Source organism: Callithrix jacchus, chromosome 13 (assembly GCF_049354715.1).
Source record: "Callithrix jacchus isolate 240 chromosome 13, calJac240_pri, whole genome shotgun sequence".
NCBI classification, from domain to species: domain Eukaryota; kingdom Metazoa; phylum Chordata; class Mammalia; order Primates; family Cebidae; genus Callithrix; species Callithrix jacchus.
The window spans coordinates 23510035-23535542 of NC_133514.1; the positions used below are offsets into that span (position 1 = coordinate 23510035).

General features: G+C 37.9%; 1 protein-coding gene across 50 annotated transcripts in view; it reads right to left on the minus strand.

The window, feature by feature from the left end:
* PCM1 (pericentriolar material 1) overlaps window positions 1–25508 on the minus strand; it is a 114182-nt gene that overhangs the window by 20571 nt on the left and 68103 nt on the right. For all 50 annotated transcript variants that reach the window (XM_078347413.1, XM_078347407.1, XM_078347403.1 and 47 more), the window contains 3 exons: window positions 21934–22054; window positions 20233–20391; window positions 18406–18542 (listed from right to left, as the gene is read on the minus strand). In XM_078347413.1, coding sequence (XP_078203539.1) covers window positions 18406–18542; window positions 20233–20391; window positions 21934–22054 — 417 coding nt within the window. The remainder of the gene's footprint in view (window positions 1–18405; window positions 18543–20232; window positions 20392–21933; window positions 22055–25508) is intronic.

The window sequence follows — 25508 nt, forward strand, 5'->3', positions numbered from 1 at the left end:
TCCTCAATTTTCAATCCATATAATATAAAATGTTAATTTTTACTTGTCTTACATAAATGTTCCTCAATTTTCAGCTATCTGTTTAGAAATATCCATTCATAAGAAAAGCTGAACTCTTACTTCATTCATACACATTGAGAGGTTTGGCAATTTTGACCCATGAAAGCAGATGATGACCAGTAAAAGAACTGGCTGATCCGGTACTTTTCACCACTTCCTTTCTGTACCTTAAGGAGAACTATCCCTGCTACAGTTTCCATTTTGCCATTCTTTCTGTTTTCAGTTCAGTTAATTTCAAATACTCTTAACAAGCATACTCACCTTCTGCCCGATTCCCTATTATTTTCTAACTCAGGGTTTCTCAACCTTGGCATTATTGATACCCTGTACATTGTAGGATATTTAGTACCATCCTGGCCTCTTCCCACTAGATGCCAGTAACACTTCCTCTCTATACCACTTTGACAGCTACAAATATCTTTAGACATTCTGACATGTGTTCAGGGTCAACATCACCCCCTAACTTTCTTAACCAATTCAGGCAAGTGTCTCTTCTTAAACTTCCTTAAGAAGTTTGTGTGAGCTACAAAATAATCTGAGTCATGGTTAACTTTCTGAGGTTGAGTCTATAAATTATGGATATCAAGGAATCTCAAGGTTCTAATCCCTCTTCTTCTACTAAATTCATTTAAGCAAATCCTATAACCTTTTCTCAGTTCAGTTTTTTTCCCCACTATACAAATCTATAAAATAAGATAAGCAAATTAGATGATGTTCAAAGTCCCTTCTCAGACCTAAGCTCATTTAAAATAACGTATGTATCAAGACAGGTGATTAACAAAACAAAACTGTCCCTGTCTTCAGAGAGTCAAATACTAGTGCAGGAATCAGATATGTACATAAATAATCACTATAAGCTCTGTGCTGTCTAGAAGATAATATGTTTTTAACTGCAGAGATTCTTATCACCAAATACAGTGGCTAGCTTGCAGGAGACATTACTTGCTGAATAAATAAATATTTTTAAAAAGCACACACTAGGTGCCCTAAGGAGCTGTGGGAGCACATTAGAGGCAACAACAAATATTTCTGAAGAAGTAATATTTCAGCCAGGCAGAAAAGAGTGAAAGTATTTTATATTTTGGCTAGATGAGACAACTTGTACAAAGGGCTAATATGTGAAAAAGTAACAGTAGATATAGGAAATGCTGATTAATTTGAAGGGTGTGTACCCGGATGGAGAGTGGCAAGAGTGGGAAAGCACACCAGATCCAGTGGTGAAGCCTCTTGAAGACTAAGGGGTTTGGGTAGGATACTGCTTAATAAAAATGCACTTCATGCCTAATAGGACAGGCCGTCTAGACAAGCGGTAAGGATATGAATTAATAAATATGCTACTGGAAAGAAGAAATAAAAATTGATGGCTCTAAGTAGAAGAATCAATTTTTGACTCACTACTGATGGCAACAAGAAAGTCAAGAAATCTAACTTAGGTGACTGGGTATTGCTGACTGGGTATAATCACCAAAAATGTTCTACAGTCCTACAAAAAAAGTCAAGATCTGAAGTGAAATGAGACATCATAATTAGTTAAAATCAGATTATTAATTCTACTCAGTCTGTTGGTCTCTGAAACCTTTTGAAATGCTCAATTATTTATTATTTCATTTCCTCATGAAATGAATTCACTTAAATCAGGGCTATACAGGTAAAGTAAGGAGGAACAATTTAGATTTTAAGGAAGGAGACCAGGTAATTAGGTAACTCTAGATATGCTAGTACCTGTTTTCAAAGGTCAAGTGGAAAACCTATTAAATATGCGAGTAGCCACTTCAGCCAGCTAAAATATCAATAATATTTCCTAATATCTTAGACATTTAAGAAAGATCACTTTTAAAAAAATAATTTTTAAATTCCTGACTTTTTAAACATTTCACAAACTCAAGGTGATTTCTATTTCATTCAAGTATTAAATATTTTATTGTATAATGGTTTCTGAGCAGACAGTATGTAACTTACATAATTTTTTCATCAATTCAGAAACAAAATGGTAACAATAGTCAATTTCCTAAATGAAGGCTGTACTCCCTAAGCATAAAGATAAACCATTTAGGTTTTTTAAAAAATCCTTATAGAGTAACTGTACATACCAAATAAATATTACTAAAAATATACCTAATTTAATTTTTAAAAGACATGTTTACAAACATTTATTGTACCATTCACCATAAAAGTTTTCTCCTGAAAAACGGGAGAAACTGACAGGAAAGGGGAGAAGGTCATTCTAGGCAAAGGACACAATGGGAGTGATGTGCCTTTTTCAACAGTGTCAAGTAGAATACAAAGTTTAAGAGGCCAGACCAAGCTGTAAATGGTTTTGTGAATGATACCGAATCTGGTCTTTATCCTATGGGTCAGTTGTTGTCACACTTACACAGTCTAAAGAGCTCAACCACAGTTGAGGTTTGAAGAGTCCAGTCATTTATTAATTCATTAATGTTTACTGAGTGCCTACAATATGCAGGTACTATTTTTGGACAGTGATCAAAAGAAAATATCTCAGACATCATGGATCTTATATTTTAGCATGAAGAGGCAAATATTAAATAGGTTAAAGGTGCTGTGCAAGCACTACGGAGATAAAGGAAAGCAGGTAAAGAATAAAGAAGAGGTTTACTCACCAAAAGTTAACATTTGACCAAACACTTGAGGGGATCAAGAGAACAAGCCATGCAGGTAGGTATCTGAAGGAAGAGCATTCCAGGCAGAGGTATTAGCAAATGCCAAGGCCTTAAAAGTGCTAACAACTCTAGTAGGAGAGTTGAAAGGTTAGAAGAAGCAGCAAAACAACAGTAGGACCATTTAACAACTGTTGCAATGGCCTAGAACAAGGCTAAGTGTTTCTGCTTTTACACAGAATAATCTGGACACAGATGACTCTCCTCTCAGCTGTGAAGTCAGATACTCTGCCATATCTTCAGAGAAAGAAGTTTCTACAGGTGCTTTCTCAAAGATCTCTCTTCTATCAAAACATTCCAAAAAAAGCAATTACTTCTGCCAAGGGAAGAAATACAAGCGCATGGAAGCAATACTCTGTGGAACGTGTCTTACAAAGAAATTAAAGTACAAGTAGATTTTAAAAAATTAGCCCAGTGACAATGTATTTTGTAGTTTATCATGTCAGGATGAAAAGAAAACAATTACTTTCACTTCAAATTGTTACAATTTCCATTTTAAATTAGAATCTAAAGAATGCCATCTCAAAAAGAAGTCCTGTCTTCTTATTCCATTTCTTGCATATGTCTCCATCTACTCTGATCAAGTTTATTAAATAAAATTAATAGTACTGCTTACCATTCTGATACTTTCAATGTCGATGGGAATATAAATTGGTTAGTTTCTCTGAAAGACATGTTAGCATGTCTCAAAGCTTTAAAAATGTTCATGACCTTTGAACTAAAAACTTTGTCTAAAAATTGTTTCTAAAGAAACAAGTGAACAGATTAGGTTAAATCATTGAAGAAGCGTTGATAATATTTTGAAAGTGAATAAACACAAACATTTAACAATACGGAATGAAAAAATAATTAATAGAAAACTGCATTCTACGACTACTTGACCTCATAGCAGCCATCAACATAACTAACCCCTTGCAGCCCTTCATGGTCAACTCTAGCTCTTCCTTTGTACAACTTCAATGCTGTATCACCTCGTCCCACATCCCTGCTGAAGGCCCCTTTCTTTTCTCATATCAAATGCCCTGGCTTTAGGCAGCAGCTACGTGCTGTAAACTACCTTATATCTATCTACAGCTGTGCCTGGAATTAGCTGAGTAACCAAATGACTACTTGCTCACTCTACAGTTGCCAAGACAGTTCAAATTTATAGTCCGAAAGAGAACTCTTGGCTGGTGTGGTGGCACAAGCCTATAATCCCAGCACTCTGGGAGGCCCAAGGGGGTGGTTCACTTGCTGTCAGAAGTTCAAGACCAACATGGTCAACATGGTAAAACCCCATCTCTACTAAAAATACAAAAATTAACTGGGCATGGTGGCATACACCTGTAGTCCCTGCTACTAGGAAGGCTGAGGTTGGAGAATCACCTGAACCTGGGAGGCGGAGGTTGCAGTGAGCCGAGATCCTGCCACTGCATTCCAGCCTGGGTGATAGAGTGAGACTCTGCCTCAAAAAAAAAAAACAAAACAAAACCCCAAAACAACACCACCACCACACCAAAAAACAGAACTCTTGATCTCCGCCTTCTCCCAAGCCTTCTTCATTTCAGTAAATCCTATTTCCTTCCAGCCAGTATTCTCTAGCTCCTGACACACTAACCATTAGTAGGACCTACTGATTTCCTAACTATATCCCAATCATGTATTTCCTTATTGCCACCCTTATCTAAGCCACTATCATTTCTCATCTGGTCTCACTGCACTCCTGACACCCTTACAATCAATTTTCCAAAAACAAACCAGACTTGTTTCTCTCTTGCTTAAAATCTTCTAGGAGTTTCCCTTCAAGCTTTGAGCCAAGTCCAAACTTCTAATTATGGCCTGTAATATTTTATGCAATTAGCCCTTGCCTCCCTTTCAACTCCGTCTCATACAAATATCCTCCAACCACCACATAGGCCTTCCTTCTATTCCTTCAAAATGCAAAGCTAATTCCTACCTTAAGGCCATTGCACTCTGTCTGAAATGATCTTGGTCTACGCTGGCTCGTTAGTCACATCTCTGCTTAAATGTTCCCTCATCAGATGCCTTCTCTGGCCATCCAGTCTAAAACAGACACCATCATATCACCAAATTTTAATGCTGTACAAGGCATGCATCATTATCTGATATACATGTCTTACATTTATAAATATGTTTGAATGAATATTGTGTAACCATTAAAAAAAGGCAGGGCGGAGCAAGATGGCAGAACACAAGCCTCCTTGTCTTCCCCTCCTGGAACACCAAATTTTACCAACTAATTACAGACAAAAAAGCACCATTATAAGAATAAAAACCAGGTGAGCAATCATGTGCCTACTTTTAACTTTGTATTCCTGAAAGGGCACTGAAGAGGGTAGGAGAGACCGTCTTGAATTGCTGATGCCATCCCTCCCTCAACCTATAGACTGCAGCAATTAAAGTGACTCCTTCCTTCTGCTTGAGGAGAGCAAACAGTAGAAAGGACTTTGTGTTGCATCTTGGATATGAGCTTAGCCACAGCCACAAGAGGACAGGGCACCAGACAGAGTTCTCAGGTCCCCATTCCAGGCCCTAGCTCCAAGATAACATTTTTACACACACTCTGGGCCAGAAGGAAACCCACTGCCTTAAAGGGAAGGACCCAGTCCTGGAAGGATTAATCATCTGCTGATAAAAGAGCCCTTAGGCCCTAAATAACCAACAGAACCAACAGTGATAACCATGTGGTATCCATGGACCTTGGGCGAGACTCTGAGATGTCCAGGCTTCAGGTTAGACCCAACATATACTGCGCTGTGGTGGCTATGGTGAAAGATTCCTTCTGCTTGAGAAAAGGAGAGAAAAAAGGGGACTTTGTCTTGCACCTTAGGTATCAATGCAGTCACAGTGGGATAGAGCACCAAACAGGCTCTTGAGATCTGCAATTCGAGAACCTGGCTCCTGGACAGCATTTCTGGATCTTCCCTGGGCCAGAAGAAAGCCCACTGCCCTGAAGGGGGTGAGTACCAGGCCTAGTAGCATTCATCACAAGCTGATTAAAAAGTCCTTGGGCTTTAAGTGAATGTTGGTAGACTCAGGGGCCAGTGTTGGTGGTGGTGGCCCCGGAGACAGGCTCCTCTGCCTGTGTAAAGTGGAGGGAAGAGTGAGAAGGACTTTGTCTTGAGGTTTAAAGGCCAGCTTAGCTACAGTAGGACAGAACACTAGGTAGATTTCTAAGGTTTGTGTTTCCCATCCTAACTCAAGGACAGTATCTATGGACCCTTTCAGAGTCTAAAGGAGGAACTCACTGTCCTGAAGGGAAAGATACACGTGGCTAGCTTCCCATCTGCTAATGGTAGGAGCCCTAGGGCCTTGAGTGAATCTAGGTGGTAGCCAGGTAGTAATTACTGCATGTCTTGGGCAAGTACCAGTGCTGTGCTGGCTTTAGGTCTGACTCAGCATAGCCCTAGTGGTGGCCACCACAAGGGTGCTTCCATCACTCCATCCCCAGCATTTCAGCACAGAGGTTCATTTGTTTGGGAGAAAGTAAAGAAAGAGAACAAGAGTGGTAATCCAGAGAATTCTGGATCTTATCTAAGATCACCAAGATGGTAACTCTATGAGTCTGCAAAAGCCACAGCATTTTTGGGCTTGGGGCTCAAGTCCATTTGAATACCTGGAAAGCTTTCCAAAGAATGGGGACAAACAAGCCCAGACTGTGAGGCCTACAAGAAATATCTAATTCTTCAATGCGCAGACACCAACAAACATCCACAAGCAACAAGACCATACAGGAAATCACCACCTCAACAAAGGGACCAAATGAGGCACGAGGGACCATTTCTGGAGAAACAGATATGTGACCTTTCAGAGAGAAAATTCAAACTAGCTGTTTGAGGAAACTCAAAGAAATGCAAGATAACAGAGTAAGGGAATTCAGAATTTTTTTTTTTTTTTTTTGCAGAGTCTTATTCTGTCACCCAGACTAGAGCACACTGGCACAATCTCAGCTCAATGCAACTTCCAACTCCGGGTTCAAGTGATGCTCCCACCTCAGCCTTCCAAGTGACTGAGGAGCATGCCACAATGTCTAGCTAATTTTCTTTTGCATTTTTTAGTAGAGACAGGGTTTCACCATGTTGACCAGGCTGGTCTCGAACTACTCACCTCAACTGATCCACCTGCCTTGGCCTCCCAAAGTGCTGGGATTGAAGGTGTTAGCCACTGCACCCAGCTGGGAATTCAGAATTCTATATTCAGATAAATTTAATAAACACATTGAAATAATTTTTAAAAATCAAGCAGAATTTCTAGGGCTGAAAAATGCAACTGACACACTAAAGATTTTATGAATCTCTTAATAGGAGAATTGATCAAGCAGAAGAATTAGGCTTGAAGACAGGCTTTGGAAACACAAAAGAAAAAAGAATAAAAAAACAACAAAGCACACGTACAGGATCTGGAAAATAACTTCAGAAAGGCAAATCTAAGTTACTGGCCTCAAAGAGGAGGTAGAGACAAAGATAGGGGTAAAAAGCTTAACAACATTCAAGTACAAGAAGGTTACAGAAAACCAAGATAATTTAATCCAAAGAAGACTATCTCAAGGCATTTAGTAATCAAACTCCCAAAGATCAAAGACAAAGAAGAACCCTAAAAGCAGCCAAGAAAAAAGAGACAAATAACATATAATGGAATTCTAATATATCTGGCAGTAGACTTGTCACCAGAATACTTACAGGTCAGGACAGAGTGTCATAACAAATTTCAAGTGCTGAAGGAAGAAAACTTTTACCCTAGAGTAGTATATCCAGCAAGAATATCCTTCAAACATGAAAGAGAAATACTTTCCCAGACAAAAGCTGAGTGAATTCATCAACACCAGACGTATATGACAAGAAATACTAAATACTTTCTTTCCATCTAAAAGAAAAAGACATTAGTGAACAATAAGAAATCATCGGAAGGCACAAAACTCACTGGTAATAGTAAGTACACAGAAAATTTTAACGCCGTAATTGTGGTATGTAAAGTACTCTTTTTTTTTTTTTTTTTTTTTGAGACAGAGTTTCACTCTTGTTACCCAGGCTGGAGTGCAATGGCGCAATCTCGGCTCACTGCAACCTCCGCCTCCTGGGTTCAGGCAATTCTCCTGCCTCAGCCTCCTGAGTAGCTGGGATTACAGGCACGCACCACCATGCCCAGCTAATTTTTTGTATTTTTAGTAGAGACGGGGTTTCACCATGTCGCCCAGGATGGGCTCGATCTCTTGACTTCGTGATCCACCTGCCTCGGCCTCCCAAAGTGCTGGGATTACAGGCTTGAGCCACCGGTAAAGTACTCTTAAGTAGAAAGATTAAATGGTGAACCAATAAAAAATAGTACCTAAAACTTTTCAAGACGTATTACAATAAGATACAAAGAAAAACAACAAAAAGTTAAAAAGCAGGGGAACAAAACATTACATGAGTTTTCATTTTTGTTTGCCTGTTTTTTTGCTTATGCAATCAATGTCATCAGTTTAAAATACTGGGTTATAAGACAGTATTGCTATCTTCATTGTAACCTCAAATCCAAATATATATATGTATGTCAGATACGAAAATAATGAATGTTAAAAAATTAGAAAAGCACAAGCAAACCAAACCCAAAAGAAAATAATAAAAATCGGAGAAAGGAGAAAAGAAGATGGCGTGGTAGCAGCAACTCAGGATTGCAGCTCTCAGTGAAGACGCAGATGAGTCCAAGCCACATTTCCAGATGGATCTTTGTTGCCCACGGAACGGGAAAATTCCCAGGTGTAGGAGAGACATGAAACGCCAGTGCAGCTGTTTCAGCTGGCGCGGCCGTTTTGGCCGGCGCCGCAGTGCAGCAGCACTCTGCACAAAGCGCACTGGTCTGGGTGCCATGTTAAACCGGCAATCTGAGATTTGGGAGGGCAGATTAGCATACCCAACTGATTAAATGGGACTTGGACAGTGAGCCAGACCAGGAGATTCCTGGGAAATGACGTTTGTGCCGGCGCACTGGGTCGCTGCACGGGAAATCACATAGATCCCGGTGTCCGATCAGCAGGTGACTGAAACACCTGGGAGAGAGTCAACCGTTCAACTTAAAAAAAAAAAAAGGACTCTCAGGCAGAGAGCCAGGTGATCAGGCTCGGCGGATCCCACCCCCACAGGGACAAACAAAACAGTGATTCGAAACGCTTGGGGTTGAGAGTTTCACTGCGGGCACAGCTGAACCCAGGACAGTGCAGCTTGGTGGGGGAGGGGCATCCGCCATTACCGAGGCATTCCACCCCTACTGAGGTACACTTCCATTGCTGACGCAGCCTGCCGTTGCCAAGGCAACCCACCACAACAGAGAGACTCTGCCAATGGGGCAGAGCCCACGACAGCAGGGCGGAGCCCACGCCAACAGGGCGGAGCCCACGACAGCAGGGCGGACCCCAAGGTAGCAGGGCAGAGCCTCAGCAGGCAAATAGTGACTAGAATGCCTCCTAGCTGGGCAGGACAGTGCAACGAATACTCATAAAGAAAGCCCTAACCCCCTGAGACAGCATCTGAGGAAAAAAAGGGGCTTTATAAGTTCTGCTGCAGCAGACTTAAATGTACCAGCCTAACAGTCTGAATGAACAACGGAGCTCACAGCTCAGCACTTGAGCTCCTATAAAGCACAGACCGCCTCCTCAAGCAGCTCCCTGACCCCGGTATACCCAAAGAGTCACCTCAAAAAGGACCAATCAGACTGACATTTGGCAGGCATCATTCTGGGACAAAGATAGCAGAAGAAGAAACTGGTAGCATCCCTCACTGTTATGCAGCTGATACAAGTGTACCCCAGACAACAGGGCCTGGAGTGGACCTCAGCAGTCGTACAGCAGAGGGGCTAGATTGTTAGAAGAAAAACTAAGTAACAGAAGAACTTCATCATAACCTGGGCGTCCACTCAGAGACGCAATTGAAAAGTCAGCAACTACTCAGACGACAGGTGGATAAATCCACAAAGATGGGAAGAAACTAGCGCAAAAAGGAGGAAAACACCCGAAACCAAAACACCTCGCCTCCTACAAAGGACCAAAACGCCTCACCAGCAAGGGAACAAAGCTGGACGGAGAATGAGTGTGACGAAATGACAGAATCAGACTTCAGAAGGTGGATAATGAGAAACTTCCATGAGCTAAAAGAACATGTTCTAAATCAATGCAAAGAAAGTAAGAACCTTGAAAAAAGATTTGAGGAAATGATAACAAGAATGGACAACTTAGAGAGGAATATGAATGAAATGCAGGAGCTGAAAAACACAATATGAGAACTTCACGAAGCATGCACAAGTTTTAACAGCCGAATTGACCAAGCAGAAGAAAGAATATCCGAAGTCGAAGATCAACTCAATGAAATAAAACGAGAAACCAAGATTAGAGAAAAAAGCGCAAAAAGGAATCAACAAAGTCTTCAAGAAATGTGGGACTATGTGAAGAGACCTAACCTACGTTTGATAGGTGTACCAGAATGTGACGAACAGAACGAATCCAAACTGGAAAATACTCTTCAGGATATTATCCAGGGAAATTTCCCCAACTTAGCAAGGCAGGCCAACATTCAAGTACAGGAAATACAGAGAGCACCACAAAGATATTCCGCAAGAAGAGCAACCCCAAGGCACATAATCGTCAGATTCACCAGGGTTGAAATGAAGGAGAAAATACTAAGGGCAGCAAAAGAAAAAGGTCGGGTCACCCACAAAGGGAAGCCCAACAGAGTCACAGCAGATCTCTCGGCAGAAACTCTACAAGCCAGAAGAGAGTGGGGGCCAATATTCAACATCCTTAAAGAAAAGAACTTTCAACCCAGAATTTCATATCCAGCCACACTAAGCTTCATAAGTGAAGGAAAAATAAAATCCTTTGCAAACAAGCAAGTACTCAGAGATTTTGACACCACCAGGCCTGCTTTACAAGAGCTCCTGAAAGAGGCACTACACATAGAAAGGAACAACCAGTACCAGTCATTCCAAAAACATACCAAATGCTAAAGAGCATCAACAAAATGAAGAATCTGCATCAGAGCAATACAGTCAGCTAGCATCAAAATGGCAGGATCAAATTCACACATAACAATATTAACCCTAAATGTAAATAGGCTAAATGTACAAATCAAAAGACACAGACTGGCAAATTGGATGAAAAACCAAAACCCATCGGTGTGCTAAAAACCCATCTCACAAGCAAGGATACACAAAGGCTCAAAATAAAGGGATGGAGGAAGATTTACCAAGCAAATGGAGAGCAAAAAAAAGCTGGAGTTGCAATTCTCATCTCTGATAAAATAGACTTTAAAGCAACAAAGATCACAAGAGACAAAGAAGGACATTACATAATGGTAAAAGGATCAATAAAACAAGAAGAGCTAACTATCCTAAATATATATGGACCCAATACAGGAGCACCCAGATAATAAGGCAAGTTCTTAACAACTTACAAAGAGACTTAGACTCTCACACAGTAATAGTGGGAGACTTTAACACTCCATGGTCAATATTAGATCAACAAGACAGAAAATTAACAAGGATATCCAGGGCTTAAACTCAGACCTGGAACAAGCAAACCTGATAGACATTTACAGAACTCTCCACCCCAAATCCACAGAATATATATTCTTCTCAGAACCACATCACACCTACTCTAAAATTGACCACATAATTGGAAGTAAAGCACTCCTCAGCAAATGCAAAACAACTAACATAATAACAAACAGTCTCTCAGACCATAGTGCAATCAAGTTAGAACTCAGAATTCAGAAACTAACTCAGAAACACACAGTTTCATCGAAACTGAACAACTGACTCTTGAATGTTGATTGGATAAACAATGAAATGAAGGCAGAAATAAAGTTCTTCGAAACCAATGAGAACGAAGATACAACATAGCAGAATCTCTGGGACACGTTTAAAGCAGTCTCCAGAGGAAAATATATAGCAGTAAGTGCCCATATGAGAAGAGTGGAGAGATCCAAAATTGACACCCTATCATCAAAATTGAAAGAGCTAGAGGAGCAAGATCAAAAAAACTCAAAACCTAGCAGAAGAAATAACTAAGATCAGAGCAGAACTGAAGGAGATAGAGACATGAAAAACCCTTCAAATAAATCAATAAATCTAAGAGCTGGTTTTTTTAAAAGATCAACAAAAATAGACAGACCACTAGCCAGACTGATAAAAAAGGAAAGAGAGAACAACCAAATAGATACAATAAAAAACGATAAAGGGGAAATCACCACAGATTCCACAGAAATTCAAACCATCATCAGAGAATATTACAAACAACTCTATGCACATAAACTAGTAAACCTGGAAGAAATGGATAAATTCCTGGACACCTGTGTCCTCCCAAGCCTAAACCAGGAGGAAGCTGAAACTATGAATAGACCAATAGCAAGGTCTGAAGTCGAGGCAGCAATTAAGAGCCTACCACACAAAAAAAAGCCCAGGTCCAGATGGGTTCACAGCCGAATTCTACCAGACACACAAAGAGGAGCTGGTACCATTCCTTCTGAAACTATTCCAAATAATACAAAAAGAGGGAATCCTTCCCAAACCATTTTATAAGACCAACATCATCCTGATACCAAAACTCAGCAGAGACTCAACAAGAAAAGAAAACTTCAGGCCAATATCCATGATGAACATAGATGCAAAAATCTTCCATAAAATACTGGCAAACCGATTGCAACAGCACATCAAAAAACTTATCCATCATGATCAAGTAGGATTCATCCCGGGGATGCAAGGCTGGTTCAACATACGCAAGTCTATAAACGTAATTCACAACATAAACAGAACCAAAAACAAAAACCACATGATTATCTCAATTGATGCAGAGAAGGCATTTGACAAAATTCAACAGCCCTTTATGCTAAAAACCCTCAAGAAACTCGGTATTGATGGAACGTATGTCAAAGTAATAAACGCTATTTATGACAAACCAACAGCCAATATCATACTGAATGGGCAAAAACTGGAAGCATTCCCTTTGAAATCTGGCACTAGACAAGGATGCCCTCTTTCACCACTCCTATTCAATATAGTACTGGAAGTTCTAGCCAGAGCAATCAGGCAAGAAAAAGAAATAAAGGGTATTCAAATAGGAAAGGTGGAAGCCAAATTGTCTCTATTTGCAGACGACATGATAGTATACCTAGAAGACCCCATTGCCTCAGTCCAAAATCTCCTGAAACTGATAAGCAACTTCAGCAAAGTCTCAGGATATAAAATCAATGTGCAAAAAAAATCACAAGCATTCCTATACACCAATAACAGACTTAAAGAGAGCCAAATCAAGAACGAACTGCCATTCACAATTGCTACAAAAAAAATAAAATACCTAGGAATACAACTAACAAGGAACGTAAAGGACCTCTTCAAGGAGAACTACAAACCACTGCTCAACAAAATAAGAGAGGACACAAACAGATGGAGAAACATTCCATGTTCATGGTTAGGAAGAATCAGTATTGTGAAAATGGCTATACTGCCCAAAGTAATTTACAGAATCAACACTATCCCCATCAAGCCACCATTGACTTTCTTCACAAAACTGGAAAAAACCACCAGGAACTTCATATGGAACCAAAAGAGAGCCCGCATAGCCAAGTCAATTATAAGCAAAAAGAAAACAGCAGGAGGAATCACACTATGGACTTCAAACTATACTACAAGGCTACAGTAATCAAAACAGCATGGTACTGGTATCAAAACAGAGATATAGACCAATGGAACAGAACAGAGACATCAGAGGCAACACAACATAACTATAACTAAACAATTTTTGATAAACCTGACAAAAACAAGCAATGGGGAAAGCATTCCCTGTTTAATAGTGTTGGAAAAACTGCCTAGCCATGTGCAGAAAGCAGAAACTGGACCCCTTCTTGACACCTTACACTAAAATTAACTCCAGATGGATTAAAGACTTAAACCTAAGACCTGGCACCATAAAAACCTTAGAAGGAAATCTAGGCAAAACCATCCAGGACATAGGAGTAGGCAATGACTTCATGAACAAAATACCAAAAGCATTGGCAACAAAAGCCAAAATAGACAAATGGAACCTAATCAAACCCCACAGCTTCTGCACGGCAAAAGAAACAATCACTACAGTGAATCAGCAACCAACAGAATGGGAAAAAATTTTTGCAGTTTACCCATCTGACAAAGGGCTGATATCCAGAATTTACAAAGAACTCAAACGGATTTACAGGAAAAAAACAAACAAGCCCATCTAAAAATGGGCAAAGGATATGAACAGACATTTTACAAAAGAAGACATACATGAGGCTAACAAACATGAAAAAATGCTCATCGTCACTGGTCATTAGAGATGCAAATCAAAACCACATTGAGATACCATCTCACGCCAGTTAGAATGGAGATCATTAAAAAATCTGGAGACAACAGGTGCTGGAGAGGATGTGGAGAAATAGAAACACTTTTACACTGTTGGTGGGAGTGTAATTAGTTCAACCATTGTGGAAGACAGTGTGGCGATTCCTCAAGGCCTTAGAAACAGAAATTCCATTTGACCCAGCAATCCCATTACTGGGTATATACCCAAAGGACTATAAATCGTTCTACTATAAGGACACATGCACACAAATGTTCACTGCAGCACTGTTTACAATAGCAAAGACCTGGAACCAACCCAAATGCCCACTGATGATAGACTGGACTGGGAAAATGTGGCACATATACACCATGGAATATTATGCAGCAATCAAAAATGATGAGTTCATGTCCTTTGTAGGGACATGGATGAATCTGGAGAACATCATTCTCAGCAAACTGACACAAGAACAGAAAATGAAATACCGCATATTCTCACTCATAGGCAGGTGATGAAAAATGAGAACACATGGACACAGGGAAGGGAGTACTACACACTGGGGTCTATCAGGGGGAATAGGGGAAGGACAGCGGTGCGGGGGGAGCTGCGGAGGGACAGCCTGGGGAGAAATGCCAAATGGGGGTGAAGGGGAGGAAGGCAGCAAAACACACTGCCATGTGTGTACCTATGTACCTATCCAACTATCTTGCATGTTCTGCACATGTACCCCAAAGCCTAAAATGTAATTTAAAAAAAAAAAGTTAAAAAATATTAAAAAAAGAAAGAAAATAATAAAAATCAAAGCAGAAATAAACTGAAATGAAGAAAATACAAAAGATCAACAAAACAAAAAGTTGGTATTTTAAAACATACATAAAATTGGCACACCATTAACCAGACTAAGATAAAAAGAGAAAAGACCCAAATAATAGCTGAAAAAGGAGACATTACAACTGGTACCTCAGAATTCAACAATACATTAAAGAGATGATTCATCATGACCAACTGGGATTTATCCCAGGGATGCAAAAATGGTTCAACATAGGTAAATAAATCAATGTAACACATCATATCAATAGAATGAAGGACAAAACCCATATGATCTTTTTAATTGATGCTGAAAAACTGTTTGCCAATATTCAACATCCTTTCATGATAAAAGCCCTCAAAAAACTAGGTATAGAAGAAACATACCTCAACATACTAGATGCTAATACAATAGACTCACAGCTAGTGTCATACTAAATGGGGAAAAACTGAAAGCTATTCTTCTACAGTCTGGAACACAACAAGAATGCCCACTTTCACCACTGTTATTCAACATAGTACTGAAAGTCCTAGCCAGAGTAATCAGACAAGAGAAAGCAATAAACAGCATCCATATTGGAAAGAATCAAATTATCATTGTTTGCTTATGATATAATCTTATACTTGCAAAAGCCTAAAGACTCCACAAAAATACTATTAGAACTGATGAACAGGCCAAGTGGGGTGGCTCACACCCGTAATCTCAGCACTTTGGGAGGCCAAGGCGGGCAGATCACAAGGTCAGGATACAAGACCATCCTCACTAACACAGTGAAACACCGTCTTTACTAAAAATATTAAAAATTAGCCAGGTGTGGTGGCATGTGCCTGTAGTTCCAGCTACTTGGGAGGCTGAAGCAGAAGAATCACTTGAACCCGGGAGGCAGAGTTTATAGTGAGCCAAGATCATGCCACTGCACTGCAGCCTGGGTGACAGAGCAAGACAATGTCAAAAAAAAGAAAAAGAACAAATTCAGTAAAGTTGCAGGATACAAAGTCAACACAAGAAAATCAGTAGCATTTCTACATGCCAACAGTAATCTCACTTACAAGACACAAATAAAATTAAAGAAAAATTAAATACCTAAGAATTAACCAAATAAGTGAAAGATCTCTACAATGAAAACTATGAAACATTAATGAAAGAAATTTAAAAAGACATAAAATGGAAAGATATTACATGTTCACGGATTGGAAGAATCAATATTGTTAAAATATCTGTACTCTCGAAAGCCATCTTAGATTCAATGCAACTGTGATCAAAATACCAATGACATTCTACAGAAAAATAGAAAAAAATCCTAAAACTTATATGGAACCACTAAAAAGCTCAGAATAGCCAAGGCTATCGTGAGCCAAATGAATTAAACTGGAAGATCATGTTACTTTCAATTATACTACAGAGCTATAGTAACCAAAACAGCATGATACTGGCATAAAAACAGCAGACACAAAGAACAGACTAGAGAACCCAGAAACAAATATACACACTTAAACTCATTTTCAACAAAGGTGCCATAAACATTCACTGGCAAAAAGACAAGTCACTTCACAACAAATGGTGCTGGAATAACTGGATATCTGCATGCAGAAGGATAAAACTAGACCTCTGTCTCTCACCATATACAAAAATAAAATCAAAATGGATTAAAGACATAAATCTAAGACCTCGAACTATGAAACTATGACACGAAAACATTGGGGAAACTCTCCAAAACACTGGTCTGGGCAAAAATAATTCTTGAATAATACCCTGAAAGCACTGGCAACCAAAGAAAAAGTAGACAAGTGGATCACATCAAGTTAAAAAGCTTCTGAACAGCAAAAGAAACAAACTAAAACAAAATGAAGAAACAACCCACAGAATGAGAGAAAATACTTGCAAACCATCCATCTGACAAGAGATTAATAACCAGGATATATAAGGAGTTCAAACAACTCTATAGGAAAAAAATCTAATAATCCAATTTAAAAATGCGCAAAAGATCTATATACACATTTCTCAAAAGAAGACGTACAAATGACAAACAGGCATATAAAAGGTGCTAAACATGATCACAGAAATGCAAATCAAAACTACAATGAGAAATCATCTCACCCCTGTTAGAACGGCACTTATCTAAAACACAGACAGTAACAAATGCTGGCAAGGACGTAGAGAAAGGGAACTCTTATGCACTGCTGGTGGGAATGTAAATTAGTACATCCCCTATGGAGAACAGTTTGGAAGTTCCTCAAAAATCAAAAAGTAGAGCAAAAGCCACCACATGATCCAGCAATTCCACTGCTGGATATATAAAGGAAAGAAAGGAAATCAGTATATTAAAGGGGTATCTGCATAGCCATGTTTGTTGCAGTACTGTTCACAACAGCCAAGATTTGGAAGCAACCTAAATGCCCATGAACAGATGAAGAAAATGTGGTACATATACACAATGGAGTACTATTTAGCCATAAAAACGAATGAGCTCTTGTCATCTACAAAAACATGGATGGAACTGGAGGTCATTATGTTAAGTGAAGTTAGCCAGGCACAGAAAGTCAAACTTCCTATGTTCTCACTTATTTGTGGGAGCTAAAAATTAAAACAATTTAACTCATGGAGATAAAGTGTACAAGGATGGTTACCAGAAGTTGTGAAGGGCAGCGGGGAGTAGTGGAGATAGTTAATGGTGTACAAACAATAGTTAGAAAGAATGAGTAAGGCCGGGCGCAGTGGCTCACAGCTATGATCCCAGTTCTTTGGGAGGCCAAAGTGGGCAAATCACCTGAGATAAGGAGTTTGAGACCAGACTGGCCAACATGGTGAAACTCCATCTCCACTAAAAAGAAAAATACAAAAATTAGCTGGGTGTGGTGCCAGGGAACTGTTATCTCGGCTACTCGAGAGGCTGAGGCCAGAGGATCGCTTGAACTGGGAGGTGGAGGTTACAGTGACCTGAGATGGCACCACTGCACTCCAACCTCGGTGGTGACAGAACAATACTCCATCTCAAAAAACAAAAAAAAGAAAGAATAAGGTCTGGTATTTGACAGCACAACAGGGTGACTACAGTCAATAATAATTATACATTTTAAAATAAGTAAAAGAGTCTAATTGGATTGTAACAAAAAGGTTAAATTCTTGAGGGGATGGACACCCCATTTACCATGTTATTATATACTGCATGTCTATATCAAAGTATTTCATGTACCCCATAAATACATACACCTACTAATGTATTCACAAAAATTAAAAATAAAATAAAAATAAAGGTAATAAATCCTGAAGAAATGCAGTAGAAAAATAATAATCTAGAAATAAGTTTATGGTATAGTAAATAAAAAAAGCAAAATAGGCACATGTGTATAAAACAGTACAGAAAGGTTCACGGAATGTCAGTAAGGCAAGCAAAATGTTGGTAGGGTGAAAAAACTAGGAATGATATTTAAATTTTTTCTTCTTTTACTTACCTATACTGTTGAACTTTATTACAATAAGTCTTTTGTATGAATTAAAAAACAAATTTTTATTTATTTTTAAAAATAATTGCTTACCTTCAAAAACGGAATGACTTCTTTCATAATTGCTTTAATTTGCCGGTCCAGCTGCTGAGTATCAATTCTAGGACATGGGATGGTAGAAACTTCACTTGTAGGTTGTTGTGAACTATGATTTTCAATAATGGGAGTTTCTAATTTTTAAAAAGAAAATGATACATTAGCATAACAAAGCTTATCATATATATATGCCTTTATGCTGAATTTTAAAGAATATTAAATTCTGATGATATTATGCTAACATAATACATAGAAAAATCTTAATAAGGAAAGTAGTAATAAAACCATTATTAGACATCACATATTTTAAATATTTACACAGAATTATGATTATTACTTCTAATCAATAAAAAATATACCTTCTAAATCTAAGACCTGAAACCACAAAAATTCTAGAAGATACCATTGGAAAAACTCTTCTAGATCCTGGCCGAGGCAAAGACTTCATGACCAAGAACCCAAAAGAAAATGGAACAAAACCAAAGATAGATGGAACTTAAAACTAAAAAAGTTTCTGTTAGCAAAAGAAATAATCATCAGAGTAAACAGACAACCACGGAGTGTGAGAAAATTTTTGTAAACTATGCATCTGACAAAGGACTAATACCCAGAAACTACAAGGACCTCGAACAAATCAGCAAAAAAACAAATAATCCTATCAAAAGTGGGCTAAGGCCAGGCATGGTGGCTCATACCTGTAATCCCAGCACTTTGAGAGGCTGATGTGGGTGGATCACTTGAGACCAGTTCAAGAACAGCCTAGCCAATATGGTGAAATCCCATCTTTACAAAAAATAAAAAAATTAGCCAGGCATGGTAGCACATGCCTATAATCCCAGCTACTTGGGAGGCTGAGGCACGACAATCACTTGAGTGTGGGAGGCGGAGGATGCAGTGAGCTGAGATGGAGCCACTGCACTCCAGGCTGGGCAACAGAGCAAGATTATGCCTCAAATTGGGGGAAAAAAAAGATGATGTTGTAGGCTAAGGACATAAATAGACAATCCTTAAAAGAAGATACACGAATGGCCAAGAAACATATGAAAAAATGTTCAACATCACTAAGTATCAGGGAAGTGCAAATCAAAGCACAAACCACAATGTGATACCATATTACTCTTAGAATGGGCATAATTTAAAAATCAAAAAATAACAGATATTACTGTGGATGAGGTTAAAAAGGAACACTTTTACACTGCTGGTAGGCATGGAAACTAGTACAACCATTACGGAAAACAGTACAAAGATTCCTTAAACAAGTAAAAGCAGATCACCATTTGATTCAGCAATCCCACTACTGGGTTTCTGCCCAAAAAAGAAGTTGTTATATGAAAAAGACACTTGCACATGCATCTTTATAGCAGCACAATCCTCAGTTGCAAAATACGGAACTAGCCCCAATGCCCATCAATCAACAAGTGGATAAAGAATGTGTGTGTGTGTGTATTTATATACCATAGCATACTACTTAGCCATAAAAAGGAGCAAAATAATGGCATTCACAGCAACCTGGATGGAGTTGGAGACCAGTAATCTAAGTGAAGTAACTCAGGAATGGAAAATCAAACATGGCATGTTCTCACTCTTAAGTGGGAGCTAAGCTATGAGGACGTAAAGGCGTAAGCAGGATACAGTGGACTCTGGGGTTTCAGGAGGAAGGGTGGGAAAAGGGTGAGGGATAAAAGACTACATACTGGGTACAGTGTATATTGCTCAGGTGATGGGTCCACCAAAATCTCAGCAACCACCACTGAAGAACTTACTCATGTAAGCAAACACCACCTGTTCCCCCAAAACCTACTGAAAACAAACAAAAATATATACCTTCTAAATTATTAACTGTAGTACTTGCACTAGCACCATCTTCATCCTCAATAATCCTGCAGGTGCATCTCATATTTGAGTTACTTTCAGCCTCAGTCTTCATACGTTCATATTCCCTCATTCTGGCTAATGCTTGATCTAAGTGAATCACGGTGTTACCTGTATTTGGAACAAAAATATTTTTAGAGTATGCAAAAGTGAACTTTTTCATTTATTCCTCAAAATTTCATTAATAAAAAAGTCTAAACAAAAGGAAGGAGAATTAGCTTTAACAACTTCCAGACACTATACTAGTTGGGTATTTCATATACATTATCACAGACACTATACTAGTTGGGTATTTCATATATATTATCACACTTAATTTATTTAATCTTTAAAATAGTCCTGTAAAGTAGATGACAGTACCTTCATTTTCAGAAAACTTAAATAACTTGCTCAAGGTTTCACAGTTTAATGGAGGAACAGGGATTTAAACTTTGGTCTCAAATTCTGAAGCACATATGTATTTCACTGCATTATGTTGTTTCATTTAAGTAATAGAGAAAATACATTTTAAAATGTCATGCAAATTCTGATGAGAACAATCCAACCTAACACACACAAATAAGGTAAGATAAAGGCCTCTCAATGAAATGTCTGAATTCTATGTTCTACTTCAGACACAGTAATGGTACAAGGTTGTAAGAAAAAAAAGATCAGCAAATGAAAGAAAATACACAGGAGTCAAAGTATTCCGGCAAATCAGAAATGGAGGGACAACCTAAGGGAAGAGGGTTGGCCACACAGATTTTTCTCTGTAATAAGATGAACTCAGTGCAGACCCAAATAAGCATTTAGAGGGCAGCTAAGGCTCAGAGTCCTCAATATTTAAAATAAGCAAAAGGAAGACTTTGGTGAACGGCAGAAATGTAATGATAGGGCAAGGCTAGGCCCTTTTCTTTAGAGTGAAAAAACATCTTTGAAGTACTCTAAATCTCCTCATCATGTGAACAAACACTAGAGTAACAGCAATTACATTATTTTATCAACTAAGTGCCCAGGATGGCAGAATGATTGAATTCTCAGGTATCTTTTGATTGGCTACAGCCTAGAAAACATATCAAGTATCTATATATATTTCTTTTCCTTAAATTTCCTTTCCAAGTCCAGGACTAGAGTTTTGCTCCTCTTGGGTTAGGCAACCTTCTAAAGTGCTTTTTATAGCTGACGGGAGGGAAAAAAAAAAAACCATGTGCTATGCCTTAGAGTTATTTGAGGTTTTCACTACAGATTATTTAACCTAAGAAATCTGACTGCTTACCTCAAATTACAAAGTTAACATTTTTATTGAAAATATGATTAGGCCTGAATTGTTCCCATTAATTAACTAAATGACTTTAAAGGATGACCTTTCATCTAAGGAAAAGGAAATTAACATTTTCTGAACTCATGCAAGTAAGTTCCATTATATTTTCACAAGAACATAGCAAGATAGGTAAGATTCCCATTTCTTTAGCATATGAAGAGTCAAAATGTTAGATCATTTGCCCACAGGGTTAATAGTCAGAAGACTGTTGAATTTTCACTCATAAATTAAGTCCACATTCTTTCAACCACACATACTTCGCCTTCCTAGACATTTGTTTCCTTATCAGTACAAGGAAGACTGGACCATATCAACTTAAAGTCATTTCTAAGATTATAAAAAATCCTGCTTACCTAGATCATCTGTTGCAAATGGCTCAAAATTTGATGATACAGACAGGACACTAGCATTATCAGCATCATTATGCTCACTTATTTTATGTGTTTCTCTTTCAAAGTTCTTCTCAAAAGTTTCCTAAAAGTTACAGTAAAACAAACAAACACAAAAAATCACTAATACTACTTTTAAGAATTTCACATTAAGCATCTAACAGAGATAACTAAATATTTGCATAAAATTGTAAACCTAAAAGAAAGTCCTAAGTTTCCTCATTATTCCATGCAAACAAGATGATAATATAATCAAAGTCATTACGGGTTGAATAGAGTCACAGAGAACACTAATAGAAGTAGTCTTGCAGAATATCTGTGATTATGTAGATAAACATACACGGAGCCAGCTACTGACAAAATTTTAATTTGGCAAAGTTAACATTTTAAATTATTTCTATACTCTCAGGGACATACTCTTATCTCCAAACACTGACAGTGTTTAGTACCTTACTTTACTCTTAATGGTCGTCTCATATCAGAAAAAAAAAATCACATCATTCACATTTTTAAAAAATAAACTTTATTAAAATATAATTTATATAAAGTACACCCATTTTAAATGTATAATTGAGTTTTGACAAATGTATACACTCACATAACCATATTCTCTGAAGATAACGACCATTTCCTTTGGCCCAGGATGTTTCTTCATACCCCTCTACAGTCAATCACCACCACACCCTACTCATGATTTCCATCACTGTAAATCCGTTTTGCTGGTGATAGAACTTCATATAAATGGAATCAGCCAGTATACACTCTTCATTGTCTGGCTACTTTCACTTAGTATGTTTCTAAAATGAATCCAGGTTGTGTGTTTCAGAACCTCCTTTATTTTCAATGGCTGCATAGTATTCCATTGTATGGATATAACAGAGTTTGTTTATCCATTTATCTGTTGATGCTTCAGTTTGGGACTACCATGCCTAAAGATGCTATGAACATTAATGTACAAGTGTTTTTGCGACACGTACATTCATTTCTCTTGGATTAATACCTAGAAGAGAAATTGCTGGGTCACATGCCACATTTACATTTATAAGAAACTGTCAAACTGCTTTCCAAAGTGATTGTACAATTTTACATTCCCATAAGGACTGAGAGAGTTCCAACTGTTCCACATTCTCACCAACACTTCTCAACGTCAATCTTTTCATTGTAGCCATTCTCGATGTGACGTGGTGGTATTTTTTGTGGCTTTAACTTGCATACTAGCCATTCATATATCTTCAAGTGCCTGTTCAAATCTCTTGCCCATTTTTTACTGAGTTGTTTATCTTACTACTGAGTTGTAAGATTTGTTTTTACAGTCTAGATATTAGACATCTGTCAGATATATATACTGGGATTATTTTCCCCTAACAGTATCTTTTGAAAAGCAGAAAACTCCTTATTTGTGAAGTCTAATTTATTAATTTTTTCTTTTATGTTAGTGCTTTGTGTGTCTTAAGAAAACCTGGCCTATATCAAGGTCATAATTTTCTCCCATTTTCTTTTAAAAGTTTAAATAGTTTTGGCTTTTGCAGGACTTCAAGTTATTTCAAATTAATTTTGTATACAATGTGATGAGGGTAGAGCATCTCACTTATATTTTGATTATGACATTTTACAGTTGTATTCTTTCCCTTAACTATTGATCTTTTTTTAAGTTTTCTATCTTCAGTGATAAAATCAAAGGAAATCTGGGCATTAGGGAACGTATTTCAGAAATAGAGAAACCATTTTTTGCTCCTTCAAGTAAGACTTGAAGACAGATGTGCTTTTACCATTTTATTATTATCATGAGCAGAAGAGACAAAGTGTTTTTTCCTCTTCCTAAACCTCAATGTCTCCATTCCATCCTCTTTGACTTATAATTCTCAGATGCCTTGTTTCACTTTCATTTCTCCCTTCCCTGGGCAAGAGATGTATCTCTTCCATATCTTAAAATACGTTTGTAAAAGCTCCATAAACGGAGTTCAAAGGACCGTGGTCTACTAGCATCTAGAGAATGAGGCTCTAAATCCGTCCAATATAAAAACCATTAACCACATGGCTAATTAAACAAAATTTAAAACTTAGTTCCTCAGCTAGCCCCATGTGGTTAATGGCAACTGTATTAGACAATACAGACATAAAACAATTCCATCACTGCAGGAAGTTCTACTGGACAGTGCTGCCTCTGATCAGTAAGTATGAACACTGGATGTTGTGATGCTGATTAAATGGCATCAGTAAAGGGAAAATGTTGACCTTAATGCTGAATTTAAATTTTGGAAGAAATATCAAAGAATTGATTTAGTTACTTAATTAAAAGTAATATTAAATACAATTACTATCCCAAGTCCTTACTTATCAAGTAGTACAACATCTTTAAATTTCATTTAATTTTAAAACCTTCTCAGGTTAACTTTATCCTAAATCGTAGCTCAACTTCCAAAATGTGCTATCGATGGTGCAGACCAATGTGCTCAAATGTCTTAAAATAAATGGAAGTAATGTTGCCTGTATGAAACGGGGATAAAAGCGAAAGCACTGAAATTAAGGATATAAAATTATTGAAAAATAAATCTAGGAATGGAGACTGTTCATTCTTTCTCAAGTTATTTCAATGCCCAATAAGCCTTAATATCATTTAACATTGTCTATTTTTTATGTATTGACGCAGACTGCATTTCATTTCCCATAAAAATACACAATTTTTAATTAGTTGTTAACAATCCAAAAGAGCAAACAATTATACTAATTCACATTTCACATTAAAAAGTGACTTTAAACCATGTAATTTTTAGACACAGATTTATGTTATAGAAGTACTAAAGGAGTCAGAGTCCACTGGGAAAACATTTTAAACAGAAAAGATGAGTTTGGGAAGTACTGTTTTAAACATGAGTAGAAGTTAAAGAGCAAAAATTAAGAAAAACTCAGTAGTTGTTTAAGACAATTACTGTATCTGAAGAGGCAAGCCAATCCTTTGAGAAAACTTGCTTCAGGAAAAACTTAGTATTAACGCTTCAACAAAAGGGAGAAAGCATAACTTCCAACTCTCTACCTATAGCCGTTTGCTAATTTATGAAACTCTTACCTATGGATCTCCAGGTGCTAGAGTTGTGATAAAAAAGAATGTATTTGTTGTATGTGGTCGCAGGGGTATATCCCATGATGACATATAATATTTTACAATAAAATCAAGTTCTGACCTTTAAATAGGTGATTCCCAAACACCTTGCAAGCACATTATCTCTTCAGTATCCTAGCAGTTTTGTCACTGTTATTCAATCAACAATTAGTTAAGTGCTATTTCGAGCACACAGCATACTGAATTTATATCATTCTCCTCAGCACTCTTCTCCACTTCCAGGTCCTTTTTACTCTGTTCAAAATTTCTCCATCAATTAGAATACAGTAAATTACATTTCTTTTTTCCTGGAAGACTCTGTCTATGCCTTTTTATTTTAATCCAAAGACCTGATTTATCCTGTATTTATTCATTCAAGGGCTTTTACTATAATCTGACTGCTGTCTGGTTTACTGAATGTCTTAAATAAATACAAAAT